At 35.7% G+C, this 27771-nt stretch overlaps 1 protein-coding gene across 5 annotated transcripts in view; it reads left to right on the top strand.

The window, feature by feature from the left end:
* CHM (CHM, Rab escort protein 1) overlaps positions 1-27771 on the top strand; it is a 192403-nt gene that overhangs the window by 143583 nt on the left and 21049 nt on the right. For 2 of the 5 annotated variants that reach the window (XM_003135219.6, XM_021080638.1), the window contains exons 10-13: positions 640-744; positions 1142-1205; positions 6629-6725; positions 26114-26212. In XM_003135219.6, the coding sequence (XP_003135267.4) occupies positions 640-744; positions 1142-1205; positions 6629-6725; positions 26114-26212 (365 nt within the window). Of the gene's footprint in view, positions 1-639; positions 745-1141; positions 1206-6628; positions 6726-26113; positions 26213-27365; positions 27401-27771 lie in introns of all 5 variants that reach the window. The other 3 variants (XM_021080640.1, XM_021080639.1, XR_002340851.1) reach the window with 2 other exon arrangements.

Below are 27771 nucleotides of genomic sequence, written 5' to 3'. Positions count from 1 at the left end.
CAGAGACCTGATAGTGTCCATGCATAAGTGTTTTCCTTATTTGGAAATAGCACTTGAAAGAAATCTTTCTGTGATCCTCCTTTGAAGTAAAATGGAAACAGATAGTAAAAAAGCTCTATCCCCTTTTTTTGTTCAAAACATTATCACGCTGTGACCAGATAGCTGTTCTTGAACAAAAGAGAAAGTGACACTTAACAGAAAAATAAAAAGTCTTTAGTGGCTTTAATAGGCTGTGAATGATATAACAAGATATTTAATCAATTTTTCTTAGATCTGTTAAGAAAAAAAAGAGCCTGTTTTCTAAACAAAGAAAAAGCTTCCATGTTCATAAATATTAGAAAAACTTATAGTGTAATTCTCGTCATAGCATTACTCTTATTATTAATGGCATTCAAGATAGATATTTAAGTTCTAGTCTACACTTATTTTATAGCTTAAAAGACTTCAAAATAGCAACAGGAATATATATTCTGTAGTTTAGTTTAAGTTTTGTGTCAAAAATGTGAAATTGTAAGCAGTTTTGAAATCTTATCTTTCAAGAAATTAGTTTTAGATTCAACCTTGGTAGCTGATTATGTTCATTTTCTTAATTATGCAATCATTAATGAGAACTTTTTGCTGTGCTTATCTTCTTCATAGATGTAAAGCAATCATAGATCATTTTGGTCAGAGAATAATTGCTAAGCATTTCATTGTAGAAGACAGTTACTTTTCTGAGAACACATGCTCACGTGTGCAATACAGGTAAGATACCCCTCCAGCCACTCTGCAAGGGAAGGTGAAGCAGGGAAATTTATCCGTGTGATTATATTGGCACTTCTGTATGACTGTTCTTCAAGTAAGATGCAAATGTATACCAAACCAAATACATATTCAGTGTGTTAATCATTCTTATAAGAACATGTCTGGGGGTAACCTCGCCTAATGTTGACTCCTTTGTATCAGCTGGGGTCTGTCTGAAGGTTATACCTCCTGCTTTCATGAGCCAAGAAAAGATTAAAGCAGAACTTGACTTGGTTTGGGGAGGTGACACTTTTATCATGACTTAAATCCTTGAAACATGCCTTCTGGTGGTTGCATAATGTAAATGAAACTTATCCATGGAATACGAATCACCAATTAACTGTTTTGTGCATTACAGGCAGATCTCCAGGGCAGTCTTGGTAACAGATAAATCTGTATTAAAAAGCAATTCAGATCAACAGGTAATTCTAGTTCTGTACTTTTTAGTAGCATGTTGCTAACTTAATCTACATGGTAATCTGTATAAATTAATATTACTGAAATAAAATATATTAAGCAATATATGCTAGTATATTTAATGTATTTAAAAATATGTAATGACAATTATATAATAATCTTGGTTTCTTAAAGATTTCCTTTCAGTGGGACAAATAATCGCATCTTATGTAACAGATTTGTTCTAGGAATATTGAACTCATTCTAGTTTTTTTTACAACTATTTCTCTGAAATTAAAAATACATGTTAAAAGAAGAAAAACATTTAAAAATCTTGGAAGAAGCACCTTTATTGTAACCAACCTTATAGCATTGGTGGTAACCTCACCATTAGAGACCCCATGTGAATGAGTGTCAACACACATTTTTATTTCTGACATTTCCTCATCACAGTTGTTCATTTCAGTACCCTTTTCCTTCTCATAACCCCTGATTCTATAGAAATGTCTTTGTGCCTGTGATTTTTCCTCAGTCTGAACACTTAAATTCAAGAAGTATGCTCCCTTTGCCTTCTGACCATAGTTTACAGGACTGATAAAATCAGCTTACTCAGTAAATGTGACTGTCAGACCTATCCTATATGCTACTGCTAAAAATAGGTTCCAAAATTTCCTTAAGTTGGAAAGGAAACATATAAAACAAATATGTTATAAAACAAATATGTTGGAATTCCTGTCATGGCTTCAGTGGAAATGAATCCTACTAGTGTTCATGAGGATGTGGGTTCAATCCCTGGCCTCACTCAGTGGGTTAAGGATCTAGCGTTGCCAAGAGCTGTGGTGTAGGTCGCAGACGTGGCTCAGATCTGACGTTGCTGTGGCTGGGGAATAGGCCAGCGGCTACAGCTGCAGTTCGACCCCTGGCCTGATAAGCTCCATATGCCAAGAGCATGGCCCTAAAAAGACAAAAAACAAAAATGTTAGTTAATATGTGTGAGCACAAATACTTTCATTTAATCATTCAGCAACCAATGAGTGCCTTTGCTGTGCTGGCCAGTGTGCTGGGTTCTGAATGCTGACCACAATAGTATCTGTGCCCTCATAACTTATAGTTGGGAGGATACGGATACAGACAGATAAATAGCAACAATAGTTCAGTGTGAAAGAAGTGATACAGTGATACAAAGCACTCATCACACTGTCCTGTAATTGCCAGTTTACTTGTCTGTATCTCCCAGTACACCAGAAGCTTTGTGAATGTGTCGATGAGTGACAGAGGCAGAAAAGTGAGGAAGCAAATCTGTGAAGACTAAGAGAGAGGAAGTGATTCCTGAAGAGGGATGTTGAAGTGAAGAGGGTATTTCTTTAAAATATTAGAGTATATTTCACCTGATGGGGATGGAGCCAGTAGAGGGGGAGAGGTTGAAGATACCCAGGAGAAAAGGAGAAATGTCCAGGTAAAGGCTGGGGAGGGTGGGATTCAGAGAACAAGTAAAAAGCATTGCCCTTAGATAGGTTGTAAGATACTTTGAAATAAGAGGGTGACTGCAGGAGCATTGGTAGGCTTGGGAGTTTTCATATGATGGATTCTATTTATGTTTTAAATTACAAGGTAAGATCATCTCCTGATAGTGTGGATATGAGCGTGGGGTGGGTCAAAGCTCAAAGAAAGGTGTAAAATTATTATTGTGGGGAGTTGGAGAGTTACCTGTCGCATGATCAGATGGCTGGGCAGTGTTGAGGGATCCAGTTGAGTGAGGTCATGGATTTACAGTGAGGTTAATCTGCTCCAGTCCTTACAGCTCTTTCATTCTTATCCCTACTCGGCCTGCTTATTGACCTGTTAAAGAGATCTGCAATCCCTTGTTCCCTCTGTTTCCTCCTGAATTACCAGTTCCCTTCTGCCCTCTTCCTTTTCTGTGTCCTAGATCACATGATGGCTCTTCTGAACTGCTCTTCCTCCAATACCTTCAATTCCTGTGTAGCCATGTTCTTCCACTTCACCCACAGAGGAAAGCGTCCTCCCTGGATCATTAAGGGCTGATTGAGAAAACTACACAACCAGACTGGCACCACCACAGTATTGGGGGCACCAACCTCATCCAGCTGGATCCTCAGTACCCACCACCAGTTAGCTCCTCACTGGTCAGAAACCCTACCACATTACTGAGAAAAGCGAAGCCATCCACTAAGCACAGTGGCCCTTGACCTCCTACCCCACCACCCACAACTTATGTCCACCTGCACAGAGACTAGTGAGGGGGTTCCCTCCTTGTCTGAGGTCAATCCCTTTCTCAAGCACCCTTCACACACACACACACCACCCTGTATCCCTGCTCTCTCTCTTAGATCTTCAGCTTCTCCCCACTATTTGCACCTTCCCCTCAACCCATATACATGTATTAGAATTTTCTGTTCCAAAAAAATAAAATAAAAACAGAAAGGGAGTTCCCACCGTGGCCCAAAGGGTTAAGGATGCAGCATTGTCTTTGTGGCTGGAGCAGTGGTTTAAGAATTGGACAGAAGTCACAGCTGTAGCTCAGATTCAGTCCTTGACCCAGGAGCTTCCATATGCCCTGGGTGCAGCCCCCCAAAAAGCACACACATACACAAACAGAAAAATGCTCACTTGAGTCTGCCCCCATCTATAGCTAATATCCAGTCTCTCCTCTACTCTTATCAACATTTTTGAGATGGTATCTATACTTGCTGCCTCCTGCTTCTTACCTCTCATTCATTTCTAGACTAACCTGGCTTCTACCCTCACATTCCTACCACACTTTCATTTAGTATATTTATTAATAACTTTTTAATGATTTTTATTTTTTTCCATTATAGCTATTTACTGTGTTCTGTCAATTTTCTACTTACAGCAAGGTGACCCAGTCACATATACATGTATACATTCTTTTTTCTCACATTATCATGCTCCATCATAAGTGACTAAATATAGTTCCCTGTGCTATACAGCAGGATCTCATTGCTTATATATTCCAAAGGCAATAGTTTGTATCTATTAACCCCAAATTCCCAGTCCATCCCACTTCCTCCCCCATTGCTTATTAACAACTTCATAATAGTCAGGGCCACAGGACATTATTTGGGTTTTGTCTGTTAGATTTTTTCTGATATATTTGACAGTGTTGATGATTCCTTTTCTCTTGGAATTCTCTACTCCTTTGCTTTTCTATGCTCTCTGCTTCCTTTGTGGGCTCTATCCTCCTTTAAATATTGGGCTTCCTCAGGATTCTTACTTCAGCCTACCATACGTCTTACTCTGTGCACACTTGCTGCTTCACTCCATATACTCACATGGTTCCAACTCCACATAAAAATTGGTGACAGCGGAGTTCCCATCTTGGTCAGTGGTTAACGAACCCAACTAAGATCCATGAGGATGTGGGTTCAATCCCTGGCCTCGTTCAGTGGGTTAAGGATCCAGCGTTGCCGTGGGCTGTGGTATAGGTAGCAGATGTGGCTCAGATCTGGCATTGCTGTGGTTGTGGTGTAGGCTGGCAGCTACAGCTCTGATTCGACCCCTAGCCTGGGAACCCCCATATGCTGTGTGTGCAGCCCTAAAAAAACCAAAAGACAAAAAAAAAATTAGTGACAGCCTTCCACTTCTGTATCTCCCAAAACTGTTGACCCATAGGCCAAATTTCCTACTGGACATCTATCCCAAGGTCCCCTGAAACAGAACGTACTCAAAACTCAACTCATCATATTCCCTCTCAAAACTACTCATCCAATGCTTCCCACTTCCATGAATAACACTAACATCCAACAACAACCTCTTCCTCCTATCTCTGACATCTCATGAGCCTCCAGGTCCTTGTCACTGTACTTTCTAGAAGTTTCTCCAATCTGCTTTTTCTCTCTGATCCTTATTCTCACTGGTCTGGTTTTAGAACTCATCACCTCTTCCTTCTAACTGATCATTCTGACTCTGATCTCTTTTAAATCATTCTCCACACAACCATCAGAGTGATCAGTCTAAAATGTAAACCTTGTCTGCTTTTCCTTGTTTTATATATGTTTGTTCCCTCTGCAAATTTTTGAAGAATAAATAAAATGAGACTTAGAGGAAACAATAGGTGTAGATCTAGGCAAATTTTATGTTAAGCGATATTAAAGGGTTGAAGGAATTATCTTTGATGGCTTTTATAATCTCTATGAGATTTAAGACAGTTACCTGTGGTAGGAGTTCACTGACTGTACCTCAGTTTTTGAAAAATTATAAATGATAGTTATAGGAAATAAAAGAATTACTTGCATGTTGGCACATTCTTTAAGCTACCTTGACATGTTTATAGTCATAATCATTTGATAATTTTTACACATTAGATACATGTTTTAGTGGCTCCTCTCTCTTTAATGCTAAAGTACATTTTTAAAAATCATGGACAGCAGCAAAAGGAGTTAAGAGGTTATGGCGAACAAAGTTATAAGCCCCAAAATGTACTTACAAGTAATGATAGTAAGGTAATCATAGTTATCAAAATAATTCTACTTTTAGAACTTGTAGGCATTTTCCTGTGTGGGTTATCAATGTGACATTACCAGTCAAAATCTAATCTCACAGGTAAAAGTAAAAATGAGGCTTTACCTTTTGGCAGTATTTCCTGTATGAAAATGATAGTTTACTCAGATTGAAGATTAAATTGAGAATTAATATTGAGGCTTTTCGTTCTATAGGGGAACACTGACCTGGTGGTCATTTAAAATCTTATAAATGTAAAGCCATATAGCGTTTCACTGGTGGCTAGGACAACATACTGCATATTAATGGAGTCCTCAAATTAATTTGAAAGCCATCATTTTGAAACATTTTGATACATGTTTAGCTGTACTTTGGTATATATTGACATATACTTTGCTTATTTCAATATCTTTGTGATTTATAACATTTACAATTTTTAGTACTCTATAACTGCTACGTTTAGCCATTATGAATAATCAAAATTGATTTAATATGCTCCAAACAATGACGTTCATGTAACTCAGAAGTAATTAATTACATCAAGTGAAGGATTTACCAAATATTAAAGATATTTAAAATATTTATTGCTCATGAATTATATGATGGCAATATATATCATATATAAATATGTAAATAATGTGGAAACTGCATATTAAGACACGTGCATGCTTTGTTTCAAATTCTGTTCTAAAATAAATCCTACCAGCTAAATTTTTTCAGACATCAATGAAAAAAGACACTCAGTGGAGTTCCCTAGTGGTGCAGTGGGTTAAGGATCTAGCATTGTCACTGCAGCAGCTTGGGTTGCTGCTATGGTGTGGGTTCAGTTCCTGACCTGGGAACTTCCACATGCAGCAGACATGGCTAAAAAAAAAAAGACACTCAGTTTGGACGTTAACTACACTCTAATGATAGAAAAATGAAAATGAGCTCTAAAAGCTTTGTCTGATATTTTGTTTCTGCTTTTTAGATTTCCATTTTGACAGTGCCAGCAGACGAACCAGGAGCTTTTGCTGTTCGAGTCATTGAGTTATGTTCCTCAACAATGACATGCATGAAAGGCACATGTAAGCACAATAGAGTCTGGTTGTTTGTCTTTTGTGTTTGTTTAGGAAATAAAGGGGGACAGCTATTGTTGCAGTTGTCAGGGTTGTGTTAATAGAGTTTTGCCATATACATTATTATTCACATTATTCATTCACAAAGTGTACGTTCATACAGTCTTTTTATGAGACTAAAGATAGGGAATAATCTATCTATTCTTGTACCTATATGTATCAAAATTTCTGTCTCAACACTGTCAATTATCATGCCTTCTACAACTTATTTCTTAAAGATGTTTCAGTCAAAGTAGAAATCAATAAGTATATGGTAGACATCACTATGCCTAGATCTGGACTGTGTACTCTAGGGATTATAAAGGAACAGAGGCTGACATACCTGATTTGAAGTATTCATAATCTTACTGCACAACTAATGGAAGAAGACAATATTAACTAAGTACAGCCTACTCTGGTAGGTGTTTCAGAATAGGTAAAGATGAATATACCATATGCCCTGAATTTGAGAGAGATTTCAGAATCTAGTAGGACAGATGAGAAACACACAAGCAGCTGTAAGAAGCAAACTATTAAAATAGCACAAGAGAGCTACCAACAAACCAGAATCTAGAGGTTCATAGGAGGGAAACATAACAATATCATTAACAAGGATTTTTAAAAATTCTTTAAACTTATTTTTAAGTTTTACTGAAACTGTTAAATGAGTTATGAGAAGTGGAAGACTAATCTGGTTTGGCCTGGCCAAGGAACACTTGACTGTTTTCAAGTGTAGAGCTACTACTTATTAAAAGATGGCAAAATCATGGTCAGACAAAGCAAAGTGGGAGCTTGATGCCAACAGGGAGAGGGAAGAAAACTTGTACAATATTGCTGTAATCCTAAATTTCCATTTGAAAATGTTGCTCAGAAAAGGTTTTTCTTTCTTATAGTGATTTATGATATGGATAAAATTTTACCATCACAGTTAACCATATTATTTCCCCCTATTACTTCAGCCAGCTTTTTGTGTTTGTGTTAGCATCTTTAATATAAACTAAAATTGCACTCGTTTTGGTTTTCTAAATTGCATTTATTTTATGTTGGTGAATAGTTTTATAAATTTATTTTTAGAAATTATTTTTCTATGTGAAATAATTTATTCCCAATGCAATTTTATATACTGCTTTTTAAAAAGACAATACAACAGAAATCTTTTTGCATATCTGTGATAACATTTTCAATGATTGTGGGTATACCGTTTTGGGGGGTTTTTTTGTTGTTTTTTGTTTTTACCTTTTTGCCATTTCTTGGGCTGCTCCTGCGGCATATAGAGGTTCCCAGGCTAGGGGTTGAATCAGAGCTGTAGCTGCCAGCCTACACCAGAGCCACAGCAACGCGGGATCCGAGCAATGTCTGACCTACACCACAGCTCACGGCAACGCCAGATCCTCAACCCACTGAGCAAGGCCAGGGATCAAACCTACAACCTCATGATTCCTAGTCGGATTCGTTAACCACTGAGCCATGACGGGAACTCTGGGTATACCATTTTTATTTAATCCCATGATGTTGAGATTGTTTTGAAAAATTTTACTTAATAGTCCCAGTAAAAAAAAAAAAAAAAAAAAACTATAAAGTAAATATTTGTGAACACCTATTTTTTTTTTTTTACCGTTTTTATGAATGGAATTATTGGGTCAGAGTGCATAGATTTTTTTTTTTAAATTTTGAAATAATTATAGATTCATAGGAATTTGCAAGGTTAGTACAGAGAGGTCCCATGTACCCTTCATCCAGTTCCTTCCAGTAGTTTTATTTTACCAAATTATAGTAAAACATCAAAACCAGGAATTTGACATTGGTTGTATACATTTTTATCACACATGTAGATTCTTGTGACCATCACACAAGGATCCATAGTGTTGCCCTTTTATAGCCACAGCCAAATCTCTCACACCTCACACCTGTTACCTAATCCCTGGCAAACACTAATCTATTTTCCATCTCAATAACTTTGTCATTTTGAGAATGTCATATAAAAGAAATCATATCGGATATAACCTTCTGAGATTGACTTTTTTCACTCAGTGTCATTTCATTAAGGTTTCACTCAGTGTCATTTCATTAAGGTTCACTCAAGTTGTTGCATGTATCAGTTTATTGTTTGTTCCTGTTTATTGCAGAATAGTGTTCCATGGTTAAGCTATACTTTCTTCCAACTTCCATGATTTCTCATGAGAAATCTGCTGTTACTTGAATTGTTTTTCCCCTATAGGTAATGTTTATTTTTTTCTCAGGTTACTCTCAAGATTTTTTTCTTAGTCTTTAATTTTTATAAGTTTGATTATGATGTATCTTGGCATGGATTTCTTTTTGGATTTATTCTATTTGGAATTTTTGCGTTTTCTTGAATCCTCAGGTCAAATTTGGGAAATTTTCATCTTTTTTTTTCTTTGAATATTTTTCAGTGAATCCTCTTTCTCATTCTTCTGGGACTCCTCTGACATGTCTATTAGATCTTTCACTATAGTTCCACAGATCTCTGAATCTGTTCATTTTTTTAACTCAAAAATATTTATTATACTATTGAGAGCAATGTATCCTGAAAGACACAATGGATTATATGAAGGAATATAGCCAAAGTGATAACAATACTAAGACAGTACAAAGAGCAAGAAGAGCCCAGACTACATATATTTCTGTTCATGTTCATGTAGTCTGTTTTTGCTCTCTTGTTCATATTGTGTCATTTCAATGGTTCTACTTTTAAGTTCACTGATTCTTTCCTCTATGCATTCCATTCTGCTGTTGGACTCATCTGTTATGTTTTTAAATTTTAATTATTGTATTTTTTAGTTTAAAACTTTCTGTCTGGTTCTTCTTTAAATCGTCTACTTGTTTGCTAAGGCTTTCTCTTTCTTTGCTGAGATTGTCTGTTGTTTCATTTGTTTCCAGTATGTTTGTAATTGGTAATTGCATTTTTATGATGACTTCATTAAATCTTCAGACAACTATAGTAGCTATGTCATGTGGGCATCTGCTGATTGTCTTGTTTCATTCAAGTTGAAGTTTTTCTGGTTCTTAGTATAATGAGTAATTTTGGATTGATACCCAGGTGTTTCTGTTATTATATAGTGGGATGTAGATCTTATTTTTAGGCTTCCTCTAACACTGTTGTGGCAGTAACTTGTTACTGCCAGGTTGTAGTAGAAATCCTATTTCCCCACTTGGCCTCTGCTGGCACCCAAAGGTTGGAGAACTTCCTTATTACTGCTTAGTCATCCTAGTGCTGGCTCTCCACTAAGCTTCCATGGATTCTACCCTGGCTAGGAGGAGCAAGAGTGCCTGGATACTCCTCCCCACATGGACTTCACTGACACCATGGGGAGAGGGTGTGGCCTCATTACTCAAACAGCAGTGAAAGACTTCATTCTCTGTTGGGCCTTCTCTGACACTACCCCAGTGGAGCTGGGGAGCAGTGCCTCGTTACTCTTGGGTAGGAGTGGAAATTCAGAATCCCACCACAATCTCTACTGATACCGTAGAGGATGGGAACTGTTTCTCCTGGTGGGGATGAAAGTCCTGGCTCTCTACTTGGCTTTCTTTGACACCAGCCCACCTGGAAGGTTGGAATACATCGTTATAGCCTGGTGAAGAATGGAAGTCTCCATTCCCCATTCAGCTTTTAATGGTGAGTGTAGAGGCAGGGCCTCAGTGTTTTTTTGTTATGTTTTTATGATGTTTTGACTGGAGCAGAACAATCATTAGTCTAAAAGTTTCTATCTTGCTAGGTTACCCCTTTCCTGGTATTTTGTAGAGAGAATAAGCTTTTGTTGAGGCTTTTTTTTTTTTTTTGTCTGAGACTATTGTTGTTTCTGGGTTGCCAGATTGTTTGGTAACCAGTCTGGGATATATGAGGCAAAAAGAAAACCTAGGAAACTCTGCCATTTTGTTCCTTTGGTCCCAAGGCTCCTAGCTGGTCTGCTTTCTTCTGTCCACTTCAGGGTTTTCTTATGTTGGCTTTATATATTATATCCAAGATTTTTAGCTGTACTTAGCAAGAGGAATAGGGAAATGTACCTGTACTCCATGTTTCTGGAATGGAAGTCCCAAAGATTCTGGAGTTTTTAGGACTTTTGATATATAATGTCAAATTGCCTCTCTCCCAAAGTTATATCAACGTATATATCCAGTGGTGGTTTATAAATGAACATGTCTGTTTCCAAACACACAAGAGCACTGGGAATTATCAAATCCCCATTGCCAATTAGAAACCAGAAAATGATATTTATTTTAAATTTGTATTTAATAATTTGTGAAGTTGAACATCCTTACATAGAGTTTATTAGGTATTTACACTGTTTTGTGAATCACTTATTTCATTTTCTGTTGTATTACTTATCCTTTTCTTACCAACTTATAAAAGCAATATAAACATCAAGAGTATCACTTTGTCTTATGTGTTGCAAGTATGTTTCTTGGTTCTGTAAGCATTTTTTAAAGCATAGTGTAAGTAGAGGGCATTACCCTAGGTCTTGAGAGTAAGACAGAAAGTGATAAATAATTCATAATCTCAGGAAGCTTCAAATTTACTGGAGAAGAGAAAAGCAACAACAAATAAACTAAAAACAAAACCACACTAAGCAAAGCAAGGTAGCATAAACTAAGGATACAAGCAATTAGTGTTAAAGGGAAGAGAGATCATTGTGGTCTAAAATGATCTAGGAATGCTTTAAGAAACATAGGGGACATGATGCTGGCCTTAAAAATAGTATATAAGAAACTTTATGATTTCATATTAACTATAATGATAATATAAAGTTTGCTTGTATAAGTTTTCTGTTATCAGTATAATTTTTGTACTAATTTTACATTGTGAGGGATGAATATATTTGTGTGTGTTTATATTTATTTTTTTATTGAAATGTAGTTAATTTACACTGCTGTGTTAGGTTTCTGCTGTACAGCAAAGTGATTCAGGTATACATATATATATATATATATTCTTTTTCATATTCTTTTCTATTATGGTTTATTATAAGACACTGAGTGTAGTTCCCTGTGCTATACTACAATAGGACCTTGCTTTTTATCCATTCTATATGTAATAGTTTACATCTGCTAGTCCCAAACTCCCAATCCAATCCTCCCTTACCCCTCTTTCCCCTTGGCAACCCCAAGTCTGTTTTCTATGTCTCTAAGTCTATTTCTGTTTCATAGATAAGTTCATTTCTGTCATATTGTAGATTCTACATGTAAGTGATATCATATGGTATTTGTCTTTCTCTTTCTGATTTAGTTAGCTTAGTATGATAATCTCTGGGTCCATCCATATAGCTGCTAATGGCATTATTTCATTCTTTTTTATGGCTGAGTAGTATTCCAGTGTGGAGGGTGTGTGTGTGTGTGTGTGTGTGTGTGTGTGTGTGTACACATCTTTATCCATTTATCTGTTGATGGACATTTAGGTTGTTTCCATGTCTTGGCTATTGTAAATAGTGCTACTGTGAACAGAGGGATGCATTTATCTTTTCAAATTAGAATTTTCTCCAGATTTATGCCCAGGAGTGGGATTTCTAGATCATATGGCAACTGTTTTTAGTTTTTTGAGGAACCTCCATACTGTTCTCCATAATGGCTGCACCAATTTATATTCCCTTTGTGTGTTTATATACATATGCTCATACATACGTGTGTATATATTTATAGGAAACAAATTCCAAAGAATATATGCCAGAATAGTCACAACAGTAGTTATCCCCCAAATGATGGAAATACAGGTAACTAATCCTTAGGTTTTTTTTAATCTTAATTTTCTGATTGCTCTACAATATGAATTAAGAACAGATTTAACTGGTTATACCATAAAGAACCTGTATAATAGTGTGACCAAAATTTGACATATTATACCAGATATTTGTTATAATTTTGGTTATGTACAATTGAATCCAGTTTGGATTATTTCCAGGCTGCTACAATATGAAAATGTTTCAAGGAATCATTTAATTTGGTCATTTTTCTTTGGTCTTCATTACTATCAAATTTTCCTCCTTTGATAAATATTTCCTGAAATTTTAAATCACCTTTCCAAACTGTCCCACAACATACTAATCAGTGACCTGTCTTAAGTTAGCTTTTTCCCACATGGCTCCTTCCTTCTTTTGTCATTTGGATTCTGTTCCTGCTTAATTCATTTATTTATGTGTGATCTCTCTCATCCTCAAACCTCTTCTTCAGATCAGCTCATTCAGAAAAGTCTTCTAATGATTGAGGAGGACAGACAAAGCATATGTCTTGTGTTCTGAAGTCATATGTAGCATGAAGTGGTACTGTGACCTTCACATTTTTTTAAATAAGCAATATTAGTTATTTTAAACACCCCCTGGACATTTCCCTAGAATTTTGACATTGTTTAATTTTCAACATACTCTTTGAGGGAAACACTAAAACACATTTCACATGTATGTATTTGTCTTAGGTTTCTCATATAATAGAACTTCCCTCATGATATTAAATTCTTCAGTTAAGTGTTATATGGTAAGAAATAGTGGTAAGACATACCTGTTCCAAATACAGGAAATCACTGCCTTTGAAGATGTGTATTCCTTGACAGTACCTATTAATTTGTGGAGAAGCAAACTTTTGTCTACGCAACCCTGCATTTCACATAAGATCTGTCAGTAAGGTTTGTAATGATAGGCCTTGCCAGCCAGTTTTAACTTTATCCTTCAAATCCTAGTTCAAACATTATCACCTTTCCCTATCTCATGCATGTACTAAGGCTTTTGCTCCTCTATTTAGGTAGAAGCTTGAACTTCCCCCTAGGTTAACATTTATTACAATTTAATAATAATGGTATGCACTTAATATATGCAGGTACTGTTCTAAGTACTTTACATAAATCGACTTAATTTATTCCTCACAATGATTCTATGAGATGTGTACTATTGTCATCTCTATTATTCAGATGAAGAAACTGAGGCACAGAAAAGGTAAATGATTCACCCAAAGTCACAGATCTAGTAAGAGGGATAAGCAGAATTTGAACCCAGACAGTCTAGCTCTAGAGCCTACACTTTTAACCACCATGCTATACTGCTTCTCAGAGCAATTGTACCATATTAGTTTTACATTTCTTATCCAATATGAAGAACAGAACCATGACTTTCCATTTCTATTCCTAGAACTTAAATGCGTACATTATACTTGGCACTGTTGAGTAATTAAAGAAAAACCTACATTCAAAATCTTGTTTCTAAAGTGACATTTTTTTAACTTTAAAGTTAAAAAATTAAAATTTCTTAGAAACTTTTTACCCACTAACCAATGGAAAACAAAGAATTTTAAAACTCTCTCTTCATATGTCATAAAATTGAAGTGAAAAGTTATTTTAACAATTTATTTGTTTTTCAGTTCATGTACCTAATGTTGTGCGACTCAATTTTCAGGTTAACTTTACAGGAAATTTAAGTTATAGTGGAAAGAATATTGGCCCAGGAGTCTAGAGAATTATTTCCAGTTATTTGACCTTGAACAGATTTCTTAATTTCTTGTGCTTTGATTTCTTCATTAGAAATGGGGGGAGGGGTTAATCTAAAGAATTTAGCAAGATCCCCTACAAATCAAATACCCTTAATGGGTCCAGATTTTGCATGTGTGTGCAAAAAGCCACTTGCCATGTATACATGTTTGATAATGTATGTGACAGTATTTTAAACAAAATGGCTAAAACTCTTTTTCTTTTAAAGCCCTCTTGAAATTTCTCACTTCTGTTGTCTGATTAAGTTATCTCACTGATCTTTTCTATGGCTTAATCAATTTATAAATATAAAACCAGCAGTATAGACAAATGGACTAGCTTTGGTTTTTCACTCTCAATATTAAGCATTACACCAGGAAGGTTGACTGAAAGAGGTAAGTTTGAATTAAATTTTGTATACTTTCTTCCTATTATACATGGCACTGTTTAAAAAGTCCCAGTTAGGAGTTCCTGCTGTAGTGCAGCAGGTTAAGGATCTGGCATTGTCTCTGTGGCAGTGTGGGTTTGATTCCTGGTCCTGTGTAGTGGGTTAAGGATCTGGCAATGCTGCAGCGGTGGCATAGGTCACCGCTGCAGCTCAGATTTGATCCCTGGCCTGGGAACTTCCATATGCCACAGGTACAGACATAAAAAAAAAAGTCCTGGTTAATCGTTACAGCTGAGTTAATGCCTGATACGGTGTATAACAAGATTTAAGAAATTCACTGTGTTAGGAGTTCCCGTCATGGCGCAGTGGTTAACGAATCCGACTAGGAACCATGAGGTTGCGGGTTCGGTCCCTGCCCTTGCTCAGTGGGTTAACGATCGGCGTTGCCGTGAGCTGTGGTGTAGGTTGCAGACGCGGCTCAGATCCTGCGTTGCTGTGGCTCTGGCGTAGGCCGGTGGCTACAGCTCCGATTCGACCCCTAGCCTGGGAACCTCCATATGCTGCGGGAGCAGCCCAAGAAATAGCAACAACAACAACAACAACAAAAAGACAAAAGACAAAAAAAAAAAAAAAAAGAAAGAAATTCACTGTGTTAGAAACTGACATCTCCATCTTTTGTTTGATTTTATGACTTGAAGTTTAGCTTCTTTGTTTCCTTTTTTTCTTATGTTTTGGACCTATTCACAAATTTTTCAGGAGTAATTTGTAACTTGGACATCAAAGTCTTTAGTAGTGTTGGAGTTCCCTCTGTGGTGTAGTGGGTTAAGGACCTGACTGCAGCAGCTTGGGTCACTGCAGAGGCATGGCTTGAATCCCCAGCCTGGCTCAGTGGGTTAAAGGATCCAATGTTGCTGCAGCTGTGGTATAGGTCACAGGTATAGCTCAGATTCAGTCCCTGACCTGGGAACTTTCATATACCATGGGTATGACCATTAAAAAGGTCGTTAGTAATATATTTTCTTTTCTTTCTCTCTCTTTTTTTACAGCCTCACCTACAGCATATGGAAGTTCCCATACAGGTTGAATCAGAGCTGCAGCTTTGGCCTACACCACAGCTATGGTAACACCAGAGCTGAGCCACACCTGCAAACTATGCTGGAGTTTGTGGCAACACTGGATCCTTAATCCACTGAGTTAGGCCAGGTATCAAACCCACATTCTCACAGAAACAACTTCAGGTCCTTAACCTGCTGAGTTCCTATTGTGATAGGAACTCCAGTAGTGTTTTTTTTCTTGATATTTTCCTAATTGAGAGTCATTCATGTCACAACTAGTCACAGGTTGTTCTGCTCTTGGTAATTGCTTTGTTTTCTGAAACAGAACTGGTCTTACAATATAACAGAAGACTTTATTCTTTCCTTTTCTCTTGTTTTTTTTCATGTCAGGAAAAAGAAAAAAAGACTATTATGCCCTGTGTTTATTTCATGTATTCAAACCCATTCCCAGGTCATTTTATTTTCCTCTTTTTTTTTTTTTTTTGTCTTTTTAGGGCTGCACCCATGGCATATGGAGCTGTAGCTACTGGCCTATACCACAGCCACAGCAACACCAGGTCCAAGCCACGTCTGCGACCTACACCATAGCTCACCGCATTGCTGGACCCTTAACCCACTGAGTGAGGCCAGGAATTGAACCTTCCTCCTCATGGATGCTAGTCAGATTCGTTTCCGTTGAGCCACGATGGGAACTCCTATTTTCCTCTTTTTTTTTTTTTGTCTTTTTGCTATTTCTTGGGCCGCTCCCACGGCATATGGAGGTTCCCAGGCTAGGGGTCCAATCGGAGCTATAGCCACTGGCCTACGCCAGAGCCACAGCAACGCAGGATCCGAGCCGAGTCTGCAACCTACACCACAGCTCACGGCAATGCCGATCGTTAACCCACTGAGCAAGGGCAGGGACCGAACCACAACCTCACAGTTCCTAGTCGGATTCGTTAACCACTGTGCCATGACGGGAACTCCTATTTTCCTCTTTTGAAGCTCCCTGGTTATAGATAAATTTCTTAGCTTGCATTGTTGCAATTACTCTCTTCTCTGCTTGTACTTCTAAATCTCTTTTAAAACTTTTGTCTTTTTGCCTGAAAGCCCATCCTGAACACAGTAGAGCAGGATCTTAAAATTTACGTAATTATTTCTTCACAGAAAATTTTAATTATTTCCCATGTCAAGCACCAAAAAGCAAAGGTGCTGAATATTTATTGTGTAAGAACCCACCTTTTGAGGGAGGAGTATTATGGAATTTGACATTACTCATATGTGAAAAAAAAGTATCTTCAGAAAAATTTGTCAGATTTCCCGCTGTGGCCCAGTAGGTTAATGATCCAGCTTGTCTCTCTGTAGGCATTTGTTCTATCCCCGCCCTGTACAGTGGGTTAAGGATTCTGCTGTTGCTGTATCTGTGGTGTAAGTTGTAGCTCTGGCTCAGATTCAAACCCTGGCCTGAGAACTTCCATATGCTGCAGGAGTGGCCAATAATGAAAATTGATAAAAAGAAGAATTTGTCACAATTAGGGTTCTATTATTATTATCATTATTATTATTAAAGTATAGTTGATTTACAGTATTGTGTCAGTTTCTGCTGTATAGCATAGGGACCCATTTGTATATATATATATACATTCCTTTTCTTATATTACCTTCCACAATTAGGGTTCTTGAGAGATTTTTTTTACTCTTCTATCTGAATGTTCTTTTTATATATCTGGGTTAGCTATATGGATTTCTCATATTTATACAAATTACGATATTGAACTGTAGATGATCATCATCAAAAAATAAAATAGTATTAGGCAGAATAAGTTCTAAATGTGAAAATTTGATAGTTTTTAGTCATTAAGTGGGTTTGATTGTGGCTTCTTTTCCCTTAAAATGTCTTAGACAAATAAATCTAGACTTTGGTACCAGTGTATAAATGATTGGCATATAATCAGTATTGCCAGCTGAGGAGAACCAAAAGCCTTCACTTCCCCTAAAAATTGAGGCTGTAATGATTAAATCTTTAACTCATCGTTCTTCCTGTTGGCAGCCACTGTAACTAATGCAGTTATACCTGAGTAAATCAAACATAATCAAAATATATACCAATGAGCCTTTGTGACTTGCACTCATTTCTCAAAGTTAATAAAATGAAATTTACAGAAAGTAAGTGACGTGAACTTTGCATATATATAGTTCAGTTGTTTTAACAATGAAATGTATTTTAAAGATTATTATTCATGAGCAAATTAGCTTGTTTGTAAGATGTACTTATGACAAAATTATGGCTTCTGGAGAAAAAAAATAGGAATTGTTTAGTGAAAACTTAAGTCTTTTTCTTAAAATTGAAGTATAGTTGATTTACAGTGTTTCAAGTGTATATAGCAAAGTGATTCATTTATACATATGTATATATTTTTTTCTTTTTTGGTCCTTTTCCATTATAGGCTCTTACAAGATACTGAATATAGTTCTTTGTGCTATATAGTAGGCCCTTGTTAAGTCTTTACTTTAATTATTGAGTTTTATTGAAGTGTAAATCTAGTATAGTCCATTCTTCATTAGCCATAGCAATCTATATGTAGATTTATTTTCCTTTAATGATGTTATTGATTTCAAAGGTGTTTTTCCCCACTTTAAATAAATATGAGATGAAGGAATTTAAATTTGTCACAGGTATTCTGCTCTTAGTTAATGAAGGTTTTATGTTGTTCTTTCTGAGCACATACTAAATACTCATTGACTAATTCAAATACTCAGTTTATCTTTACCACTGTTCAGTGTCTACTGCTGAAACTCGCCCATTCTTGAATGAGCACCAGCTTTCACTTTATTCTCATTGAGAACAGGATAGAAATTTGTGACGTTTCACAGTATAATTGTGACCAGTACTGTGGTACTCAAAATTAAATATTCAGTTGTTGTGTTGCGTTCAGTGAAGTATACAAAAAATTCATTTTGTGGTCTTTGTTAAAGAAAATTCTGCCTTAATATTTTAGTCATCATGTAATAAGCAAGAATATATAATTGTCTCAATATTTTCAATTTTTAAACAATTTAAATTTTCTTTTTACAAATCACATGTTTTAGACTTTTTAATTCTTTCATCTAATTCTGTGCAAATACTGCACTACACAGTAGTCTTAAGTATGTGCCCAAGAATGTGCTTAAAACATTAAAATACCTTAAATTCACTTGTACTTTTTTGTCTCCTTAATTAAGGACTTTTCATGGCTTATGTTTGGCTTGATTTAGAATTTGTAAAGCCCTAAGTGTGCAATTGAAGTATATCTTCATATGGTATGGAGATGGTATATATGAAAAGTACTTACAAGGCAACTAAATAGTTTAGTTAATGAAAACAATGCATTTTAATAACACATCAGTGTGTGGTAGTTGAGAACAGTCTGGGTTCAAATCCCAGCTCTTTTACATACTATTTTGATTGACTTTAGGCAAGTTACTTAATCTTTCTCTGTGCCTCAGCTTCCTTATCTGTAAAATAGGGATGATGATAACAACCTACTTCAGGGTTGTTATCAGGATCAAACAGTATATGGCACTGATAAGTGTTCAGTAAATAATAGTTTTTACTTAAAAACAAATCACCAATGTTAGAGAGAACTCTAGGAAGCATAGAGGTGTGTTCCAAAACATGGGCAGATACCCTTGGACACAGGCATGTCTTGGTGAGCTGAGGCAGTGATTATCCCGCATTTATTTCAGAAGATTTTCTTGCTGCAAAAGCAGAATTCTGATCTGCATACACACCAGAAACACCTAGCAAGATGTCTTCTAAGGAAACTGGGAATATCTTATGTTCAAAATTTTTATTTTAGGTGATTCGTTAAATTAGTTTTCATTACAATGGAATTGAGATCAGATAGGAAAAGTTTGAGAGCCAGTGAGAAATATCCAGTAGCTTATAAATACTGATCAATAATACATCATTTATTTATCACCCTCTAGTATACTATAGTCTCCCCAAATACATTCTTTAGAGAGCTGAACCGTTATTCTAGGATTGAAATTTTTTAGGATTGAAGTTGTTAAATAATTATCTTACTAGCACATTTCACACATTTCCTTGCCATACTATACTGAATATATGAAATATATTTTAACCTTTTGTGAATATTATTTATTATATTTCATTGTAATCCAGTGATGCCCTTGAGGATGTTGAGGTGTTTAGGTCTATTTGTTCCTATACTGAATGGCCCTACACTATCATACTTTTATCATTTCTTACATCTCCATTTTATGTCTTCCAAAAACTGTTTTCATGCCGCTGTCAGGATGCACTTTCCACCTACTTCCCTTCCTCCTTATTTGCTACTTGGAATCTGCGGAGGACCAGAAAACAAGATAGCCAAACTTGTTGAAATTGCATGTAATATTAACATAACTAAGTTCTGAGCAAGTGATCATGTAGTCTATGGACATTGTAACATCTACCTTGAGTGGCCTTTCTTTGGATGGGGTCACACTTACTGGTTCTTGTTTGAATATAAAAGATATCTGAATAAATGAGATGTCACTGTATGCAGTAGAAACAGAGGTCAATTTTGGTTAAGTTAGTGTTTGATACATTGATAGCAAATTATTATTATCTATTTACATAGGGCTTTTCTAAGCAACCCTAGGTTAGCTTAGTTGTTTTATCTTTTTTAAAGTAGTAATATTACATTTAAAAAAAATCTATAAGTCAATTTCAGTTTCTCTCCTTTCAGGTAATTTGATTCAAGTTTTAAGATTGTTAAATATTTGAAATTTATTTATTGTGTTTTCCAAAGGTGAACCAGTTATATTTTTCATACACATAGTTCATCTTTCAGAACATACTTTATATATTTATTTTCTACTCAACTCTTACTATATCCTAAATGAATCTGATATGGGATTTATTTTCTTTTAAAATAATTACACTGTTGGTGGGAATGTGATTTGGTGCTACCACTGTGGAAAACAGTATGGAGATTTCCTCGAACACTAAAAATAGAATTACCATTTGATCCAACAATCCCACTCCCAGAGAAAACCATGACTTGAAAAGATACATGTACTCCAGTGTTCGTTGCAGCACTCTGTACAATGGCCAAGACATGGAAACAACCTAAATGTCCATCTACAGAAGAGTGGATAAAGATGTGGTACATATACACAATGGTATATTACTCAGCCATTAATAGGAAAGAAATAATGGCATTTGCAGCAACATGGATGGACCTAGAAATTATCATACTAAGTGAAGTCAGTCAGGCAGTAAGACATCATCATCAAATGCTATCACTTACATGTGGAGTCTAAAAAAAGGACACAATGAACTTCTTTGCTGAACAGATACTGACCCATAGACTTTGAAAAACTTAGGTTTTTCAAAGGAGACAGTTTGTGGGGTGAGGGGAATGGGCTGGGGTTTGGGACGGAAATGCTATAAATTCAGGTTGTGATGATTGTTGTACAGCTATAAATGTAATAATTTTATTATTGAGTAATTATTAATAATAATTTTAAATGATAAAAAAATCATCTCTGTAGCTCTTCTATTTGACATTTAGTTCCACACTCTTTATAGCACTTTGTATTCTAAGCAGCTTAAAATCTCTTTTTTATATATAATCCTTCAGTAAGAGCAGCTTTTATTATGGGATTTGATATTAAAAGGTGTTATTTGTGATATGCTTATATATTTATGGATATCTAGTGTGAAAATATATACACCACATACATATATGTATATATATATATATACACACACACGTAAGTACATATATAAATAATCAAGAATTTTATGTTAAGTACTAGTTTATATTATTTTTTCTGCTTTTATAATCCTAGAAAGAAAATGTTATATACCTTTCATAAGAATGAGTTTAAATAATGGTTCAAAACAACCATTCATGCCTTTTTTCTTTTCTCTTTTGTTAGCATTGTCATAAAGCACAGATTTGTTCTTACAAGTAAAGTTACTTTTCCTCATGATCTTAAGTTGACATTCAAGGGTTTGTTTTTACATTAAATTCTATTGAGAAGGTGCAAACTGACTTGGAGTTAGTCTGGAGTTTTTTATGGTTCGATTCAGAAACTAAATTGTATGGTATATGTCAATATGTCATCAATCTCAGTTCCTCACTTGATAACGATAATGTGTTTCTAACATTTTCTGTCTTATTGACACAGTCATATATTCTTATTTGAACTATATTACATAAATGACATTTGGCCTTTATGCCTATAGGAAAGACAAGTTATGAGCTACATCAATCCCTATATGCATAAATTATTTTTTTCTTTTTTTTAATCATGGCATACGGAAGTTCCCAGGCTAGGGGTCGAATCAGAGCTGTGGCTGCTGTCCAAGCCACAGGCACATCAACATGGGATCCCAGCCACATCTGTAGTTTGTGGCAGTGCCAGATCCTTAAGCCACTGAGCAAGGCCAAGTATTGAACCTGCATCCTCCTGGATACTAGTTGGGTTCTTAACCCACTGAGCCACAATGGGAACTTCCAGATCCTTTAATCCCCTGCTACACCTCTGCTGCAGTTGGATTCTTAACACACTGTGCTACGGCAGGAACTCCGAATAAATTATTTAGTCCTAGTTAGGCTGCACAACAAAATACACTTGTTGACTAGCCCATACATAAAGTTTCTTTAAATGCATTTGGAACAGTTTTGCCTGCTTGTGTAGAATGAATGACTGCTATGTGTGTAATCTCAGAAGCCTGAAGAATAGATTTCCTATTTTTTTCAACATGCATTCATTTAGGTTTTACATTCACATTTCTAATGTCTTCAGTTTTTGGTTAAAGTCTGTCGTCATTGAAAGAATCATGGCTGATGAGTACAAAGTTACATTCTTAAAACTTTAGAGCTAAAAGAAGTTTTGTAGATGAGTTGATTCCACCCTTTCCATTTAACATGAGGATGCTGAGGCCAGAGAGAGAAACTGACTTGGCCAAGTAGATACAAAGAGTACAGGTAACACCGGATCTACATAGCCATCCTCTACTGTGTTACCCTACTACTGTACTTTAGACTTGTCACTTTTAAATGTGCACATTGTTATTGTTGTACAGATTTTGAGTAGAAATCCCACTTCTCATGTGTTTCAAAACAACTTGTAAGGCAGTAACAGTATATGAGAAATGTGTGTTCCAAACCCAGTTTTAGAGAATCAAGTGTGTTATTTCTAGTTTTGTATTGAATGATATCAGATGTCTGAGTTTCAGATAACCTTGTTTCGGTGGTGCTGGTTGTGACTGGCATTCCATTCACCAAAGTTTTTCAATTATTACCCTTATGTTATGATACATAAATTAAAGCTTATTTTGTAGTTTCCTTTTTTTACTGAAATACAATTGGTTTACAATGTTGTTTTAGTTTCTAGTATCAAAAAAGTGATTCAGTTTTATATATGAATGTGTTTATATTATTTTTCAGATTCTTTTCCATTATAGGTTATTATAAGATACTCAGTATAGTTCCCTGTGATATACAGTAGGACCTTGTTGTTTATCTATTTTATATATAGAAGTATGTATCTGTTAATCCTAAACTTCTAATTTATCACTCTCACCACCTTTCCCCTTTGGTAGTCTTTAAGTTTGTTTTCTGTATCTGTAAATCTGTTTTGTAAATAAGTTCATTTGTGTCATTTTTTAGATTCCACATGTAAGTGATGTCATATAGTATTTGTCTTTGGCTTACTTCACTTAATATATCATCTCTGGGTCATGGGTCAATCCATGTTGCTGCCAGTGGCATTATTTTATTCTTTTTCATGATTTAGTAATATTGTGTTGTGTATTTCTACCACATCTTCTTTATCCAGTCCTCTGTTAGTAGACACTTAGGTTGCTTCCATGTCTTGGCTGTTGTAAATAATACTGCTATGAAGGAAACATGTAGCTTTTCGAATTACAGTATACCCAGGAATGGGATTGCTGGGTCATATGATAGTTATGTTTTTAGTTTTTTAAGGAACCTCTATACCGTTCTCCATAATGGCTGTACCAGTTTACATTCCCACCAACAGTGTAGGAATGTTCCCTTTTCTCCACACCCTCTCCAGCATATATTATTTGTAGACTTTTTGATGATGGCCATTCTGACCAATGTGAGGTATTGTAGCATTTTTGATTTGCATTTGTCATAGTAATTAGCAATGTTGAGCATCTTTTCATGTGCCTATTGGCACATGTCATCTGCGTGTCTTCTTTGGAGAAATGTCTATTTAAGTATTCTGCCCAGTTTTTGATTGGGTTGTTTGTTTTTTGATATTGAGTTGTATGAGCTGTTTATATATTTTGGAAATTAATCTTCCATTGGTCACACCATTTGCAAATATTTTCTCCCACTCTGTGGGTTGTCTTTTTGTTTTGTTTATTATTTCCTTTGCTGTGTAAAAGTTATAAGTTTGATTAGGATATTTTGCAGTTTCTTTAATGCCAACGCAAATCTAAATATATTGCCAGCAGAGGAATTGTGATAGAGAACACATTTTGTAATCTTTGAGCCTATTAAGCTGTTAAGCAGTTGCTAAATGAAGTAAAAGGAGTATAGTTTATAAAAGGTAGAATCAGCCATTTAAAACCATTTTTTGAGTCAGTTATAATCTCACATGATGCCAGTGGGTAACATTTTAAGTTCATTAGGAATAATTTTAGTGTAAAGGTTATTATACCTTTTGAAATAATTAGTACCAAATATCCTACAATATCCCCAAACCAATGGGAATCATTACTACATTTATCTAAAAATATTGCTTAAATAGGGTAGATATTTTACTACGCTGTAAAGAAGACAGGAGCTTTTTTTTTTTTAGAATATCGCTTTCTTTGGTGCACCTGAAAAAGAATACTACAAAATTTGTTTTTAGTTCATAGGTTTTTTTTGTTTGTTTGTTTTTGTTTTTGTTTTTTTTTGTCTTTTTGTCTTTTTGTCTTTTCTACTGCCGCACTCATGGCATATGGAGGTTCCCGGGCTAGGGGTTGAATTGGAGCTGTAGCCACCAGCCTATACCACAGCCACAGCAACGCAGGGTCTGAGCCGTGTCTGTGACCTACACCACAGTTCACAGCAACACTGGATCCTTAACTCACTGAGCAAGGCCAGGGATCGAACCCACAACCTCATGGTTCCTAGTCAGATTCATTAACCACTGAGTCATGACGGGAACTCCTCACATGGTTATTAAGAGTCCCTCTACGGAAGTTCTCATTGTGGTGCAGTGGGATCAGTGCCATCTCTGCAGCACTAGGACACGGGTTCAATCCTTGGCCCAGCACAGTGGTTTAAAGGGCCTAGTGTTGCCACACCTGTGGCATAGGTTACAACTGTGGCTCAGATCTGATCCCTAGCCTAGGAACAATATATGAGGTGGGGTGGTCAAAAAAGAAAAGAAAAAAAAGAAGAGTCATTTTTTTTTTAGAGTAGTTGAATGTGGAATGAATTTTAATAAAGGGAATCCTATTCTCATGTTGTGCTTCCATGATAAACTTTGAAGGATCTTCCTGGAGTTTTAAACAAGTTTAATAGCCTGAAATAAACTTATAGAAAAGAGGTGTGTGTACTTCTCTGCTGGTGTTTTAGAAGGAATGTCTCAGTTCTTATACTGTTCTCTAATATGTCTTCTTTCTGTCATTATTCTGTCCTAAAGCCTTTTCCAGAACCATAAGAATTTCTCCCATTTAGGGATCCCCTTAGTCCTTTCTTTCATCCTTCCTTTACCTTTCTCTGTAGGCCTTTAGGAATTCTAAGTGCCTTAGACTATAGTATCTCACTTCTGTGAAGGGCCTCTTTTGTGCATGATCTTTTTGAACTCATTCTTTGAGGTCCAAGCCCCATGAATCTGTATATGCCAAGGGAAGTGATTTGGAAATCCTGAAAATATTATAGACTGTTTTGACTTGTGGCAATTTATGGACTTTCAAGTATTATGTGTAGTTCAAACTAAGCCAACAGTGTTCCCCCAAAAGTTTTCTTAGAGAACCTATAATGAGTAAATGATTTGTTGTTCAACCTATTAGTAAAGTTTGTATAGATGGGGTTTTTTGTCTGAAGAACATAAAGTATGTTCTCTAGGTAAATAAATATCCCACTTTCAGTCTTTTTATATAGTATTTTGCTTACCAATCCTTTATCCATCCTCTTTGGAAATGTTATAAGGATAACTTAAGCTCTTTCTATAAATAAGTGGTTTTGTAAGCTGGTTTTCAAAATGAACCATCAACTGGTACTTCTTCTTGAGTCTTAGTGTGTTCTCTGTTAGTTATTAGTTAACATGTATTTTTGCTATTTTGTTAACACATATAGCATATTGTTATGGTTTTTACATGTCCCCTATCACTAGATTATAAACAACTTGCTCAGCTCTATTATCCATGACACCAGCTTAGTGCCTTGAAAATGACCACACAGTGAAATTTGTGATAAGTGGGAACTCAAAATATTATTTTTTTAAACAGATTTGGTTCATTTGACTTGTACGTCTTCTAAAACAGCAAGAGAAGATTTAGAACCAGTTGTGCAGAAATTGTTTACTCCATATACCGAAACGGAGATAGGTAAGAACAATAATCAGTGATTCATGATGGAAAGGTAACATGACCACTTTATTCCTCTTAGATATCTCATAAAGGTTTCTGCAACCTGAACTGAAATGTCATGCATTCAGTACCAATCATACATATTTTACTAGAATGAGCATATTCTCTTTCTAAAAATGGGAAAATATTTACCCTATAATGATAAAGGAAAAATATACATCTCATACAGAATGTTTATAATTAAGTGCAAAAATATATTTGTATTTGTACCTACTCACATGCATAGAAAAAAGACTGCCAGGAAATCTCTCGATTTTGGTGGGATTATAGGCAGTTTTATTTTTTTTTTCCTTTTTGTTTTCTTTATTTTACAGGTGTTGTACAAAAGGCATATATTCCTTTATCAGAAAAAGTTATTTCTGAAAAAAAAATCAGTTCAACTGAGAGAAGCTTAAATTTTAATTGAAAAATAGCAGACTCCTTCCTAACCAGTATTTGTATTTAAATGCATAGCATGCTAATAATTGATAAATATTTAGCTTTCAAAATATATATGCCATTTTGCTACTTACATGGTGGAAAAATGCTTTTCAAACACGATTTTTTTTTGTCTTATTTTTGTTGTTGTTGTTGCTATTTCTTGGGCCGCTCCCGCAGCATATGGAGGTTCCCAGGCTAGGGGTCGAATCGGAGCTGTAGCCACCGGCCTACGCCAGAGCCACAGCAACGCGGGATCCGAGCCGCGTCTGCAACCTACACCACAGCTCACGGCAACACCGGATCCTTAACCCACTGAGCAAGGGCAGGGACCGAACCCGCAACCTCATGGTTCCTAGTCGATTCGTTAACCACTGCGCCACGACGGGAACTCCCAAACACGAATTTTTTTAATTCTACTCCTTACATCCTAGCTGGGAATGGAGCAAATTGTAATATATTTTGTGTGCAAGTGATCAAAAAAATAGACTAATGAATCCTTTTCATTTATATGGAGTGATGGCAATTTTTATTATAAAAATTGCATGTCCACTTGAATCCTAGTCCGTTTTCCCATTGATTCATATAGCTTCATTTTCTATGGATGTAATGTTTGTTCAGGCAACGATTTATTTACTCCTATCTATTGTGTTTCCTTTTAGTTCATCTCCTGTGTGTCTTGTTTTCTTTGCAGAGATAGAGCATAAAGGGGCATTTACTTTTACACAGGTAAAGAAACTGCTCCATTCTCAGGAGAGAATATCAAATAATTCATTTCTTTTTTGAGCTGCCTGAATAAAATCCTGAAAAATCTGAAAATTTACTTCAGTTTAGTTTGGAATTTAATTTTTTCATATTTACATTTTTTTCATTGGAAAGTCTCATATAAGTGTTTTGATTACTGGTAAAAATTTGTTTCCAGAGTTATGGTACATGATAATATTCCTAAATGTAATATGGAATAATAGTTTTATCTTTGGCATTAATTACCTTGATTATAAAAACTCTATGAGTTCCTTCTTTATATCTGAAGTTTTTTTCATAATTTTTGTTATAATTTCATTGTGTAGTGGTCCCAAATAATATACTAGACTTGAATC

The sequence above is a fragment of the Sus scrofa genome, chromosome X (assembly GCF_000003025.6).
Source record: "Sus scrofa isolate TJ Tabasco breed Duroc chromosome X, Sscrofa11.1, whole genome shotgun sequence".
Taxonomy (NCBI): domain Eukaryota; kingdom Metazoa; phylum Chordata; class Mammalia; order Artiodactyla; family Suidae; genus Sus; species Sus scrofa.
The sequence above is the reverse complement of the archived record's forward strand: the minus strand, read 5'-3'. Positions and strand labels throughout refer to the sequence as shown.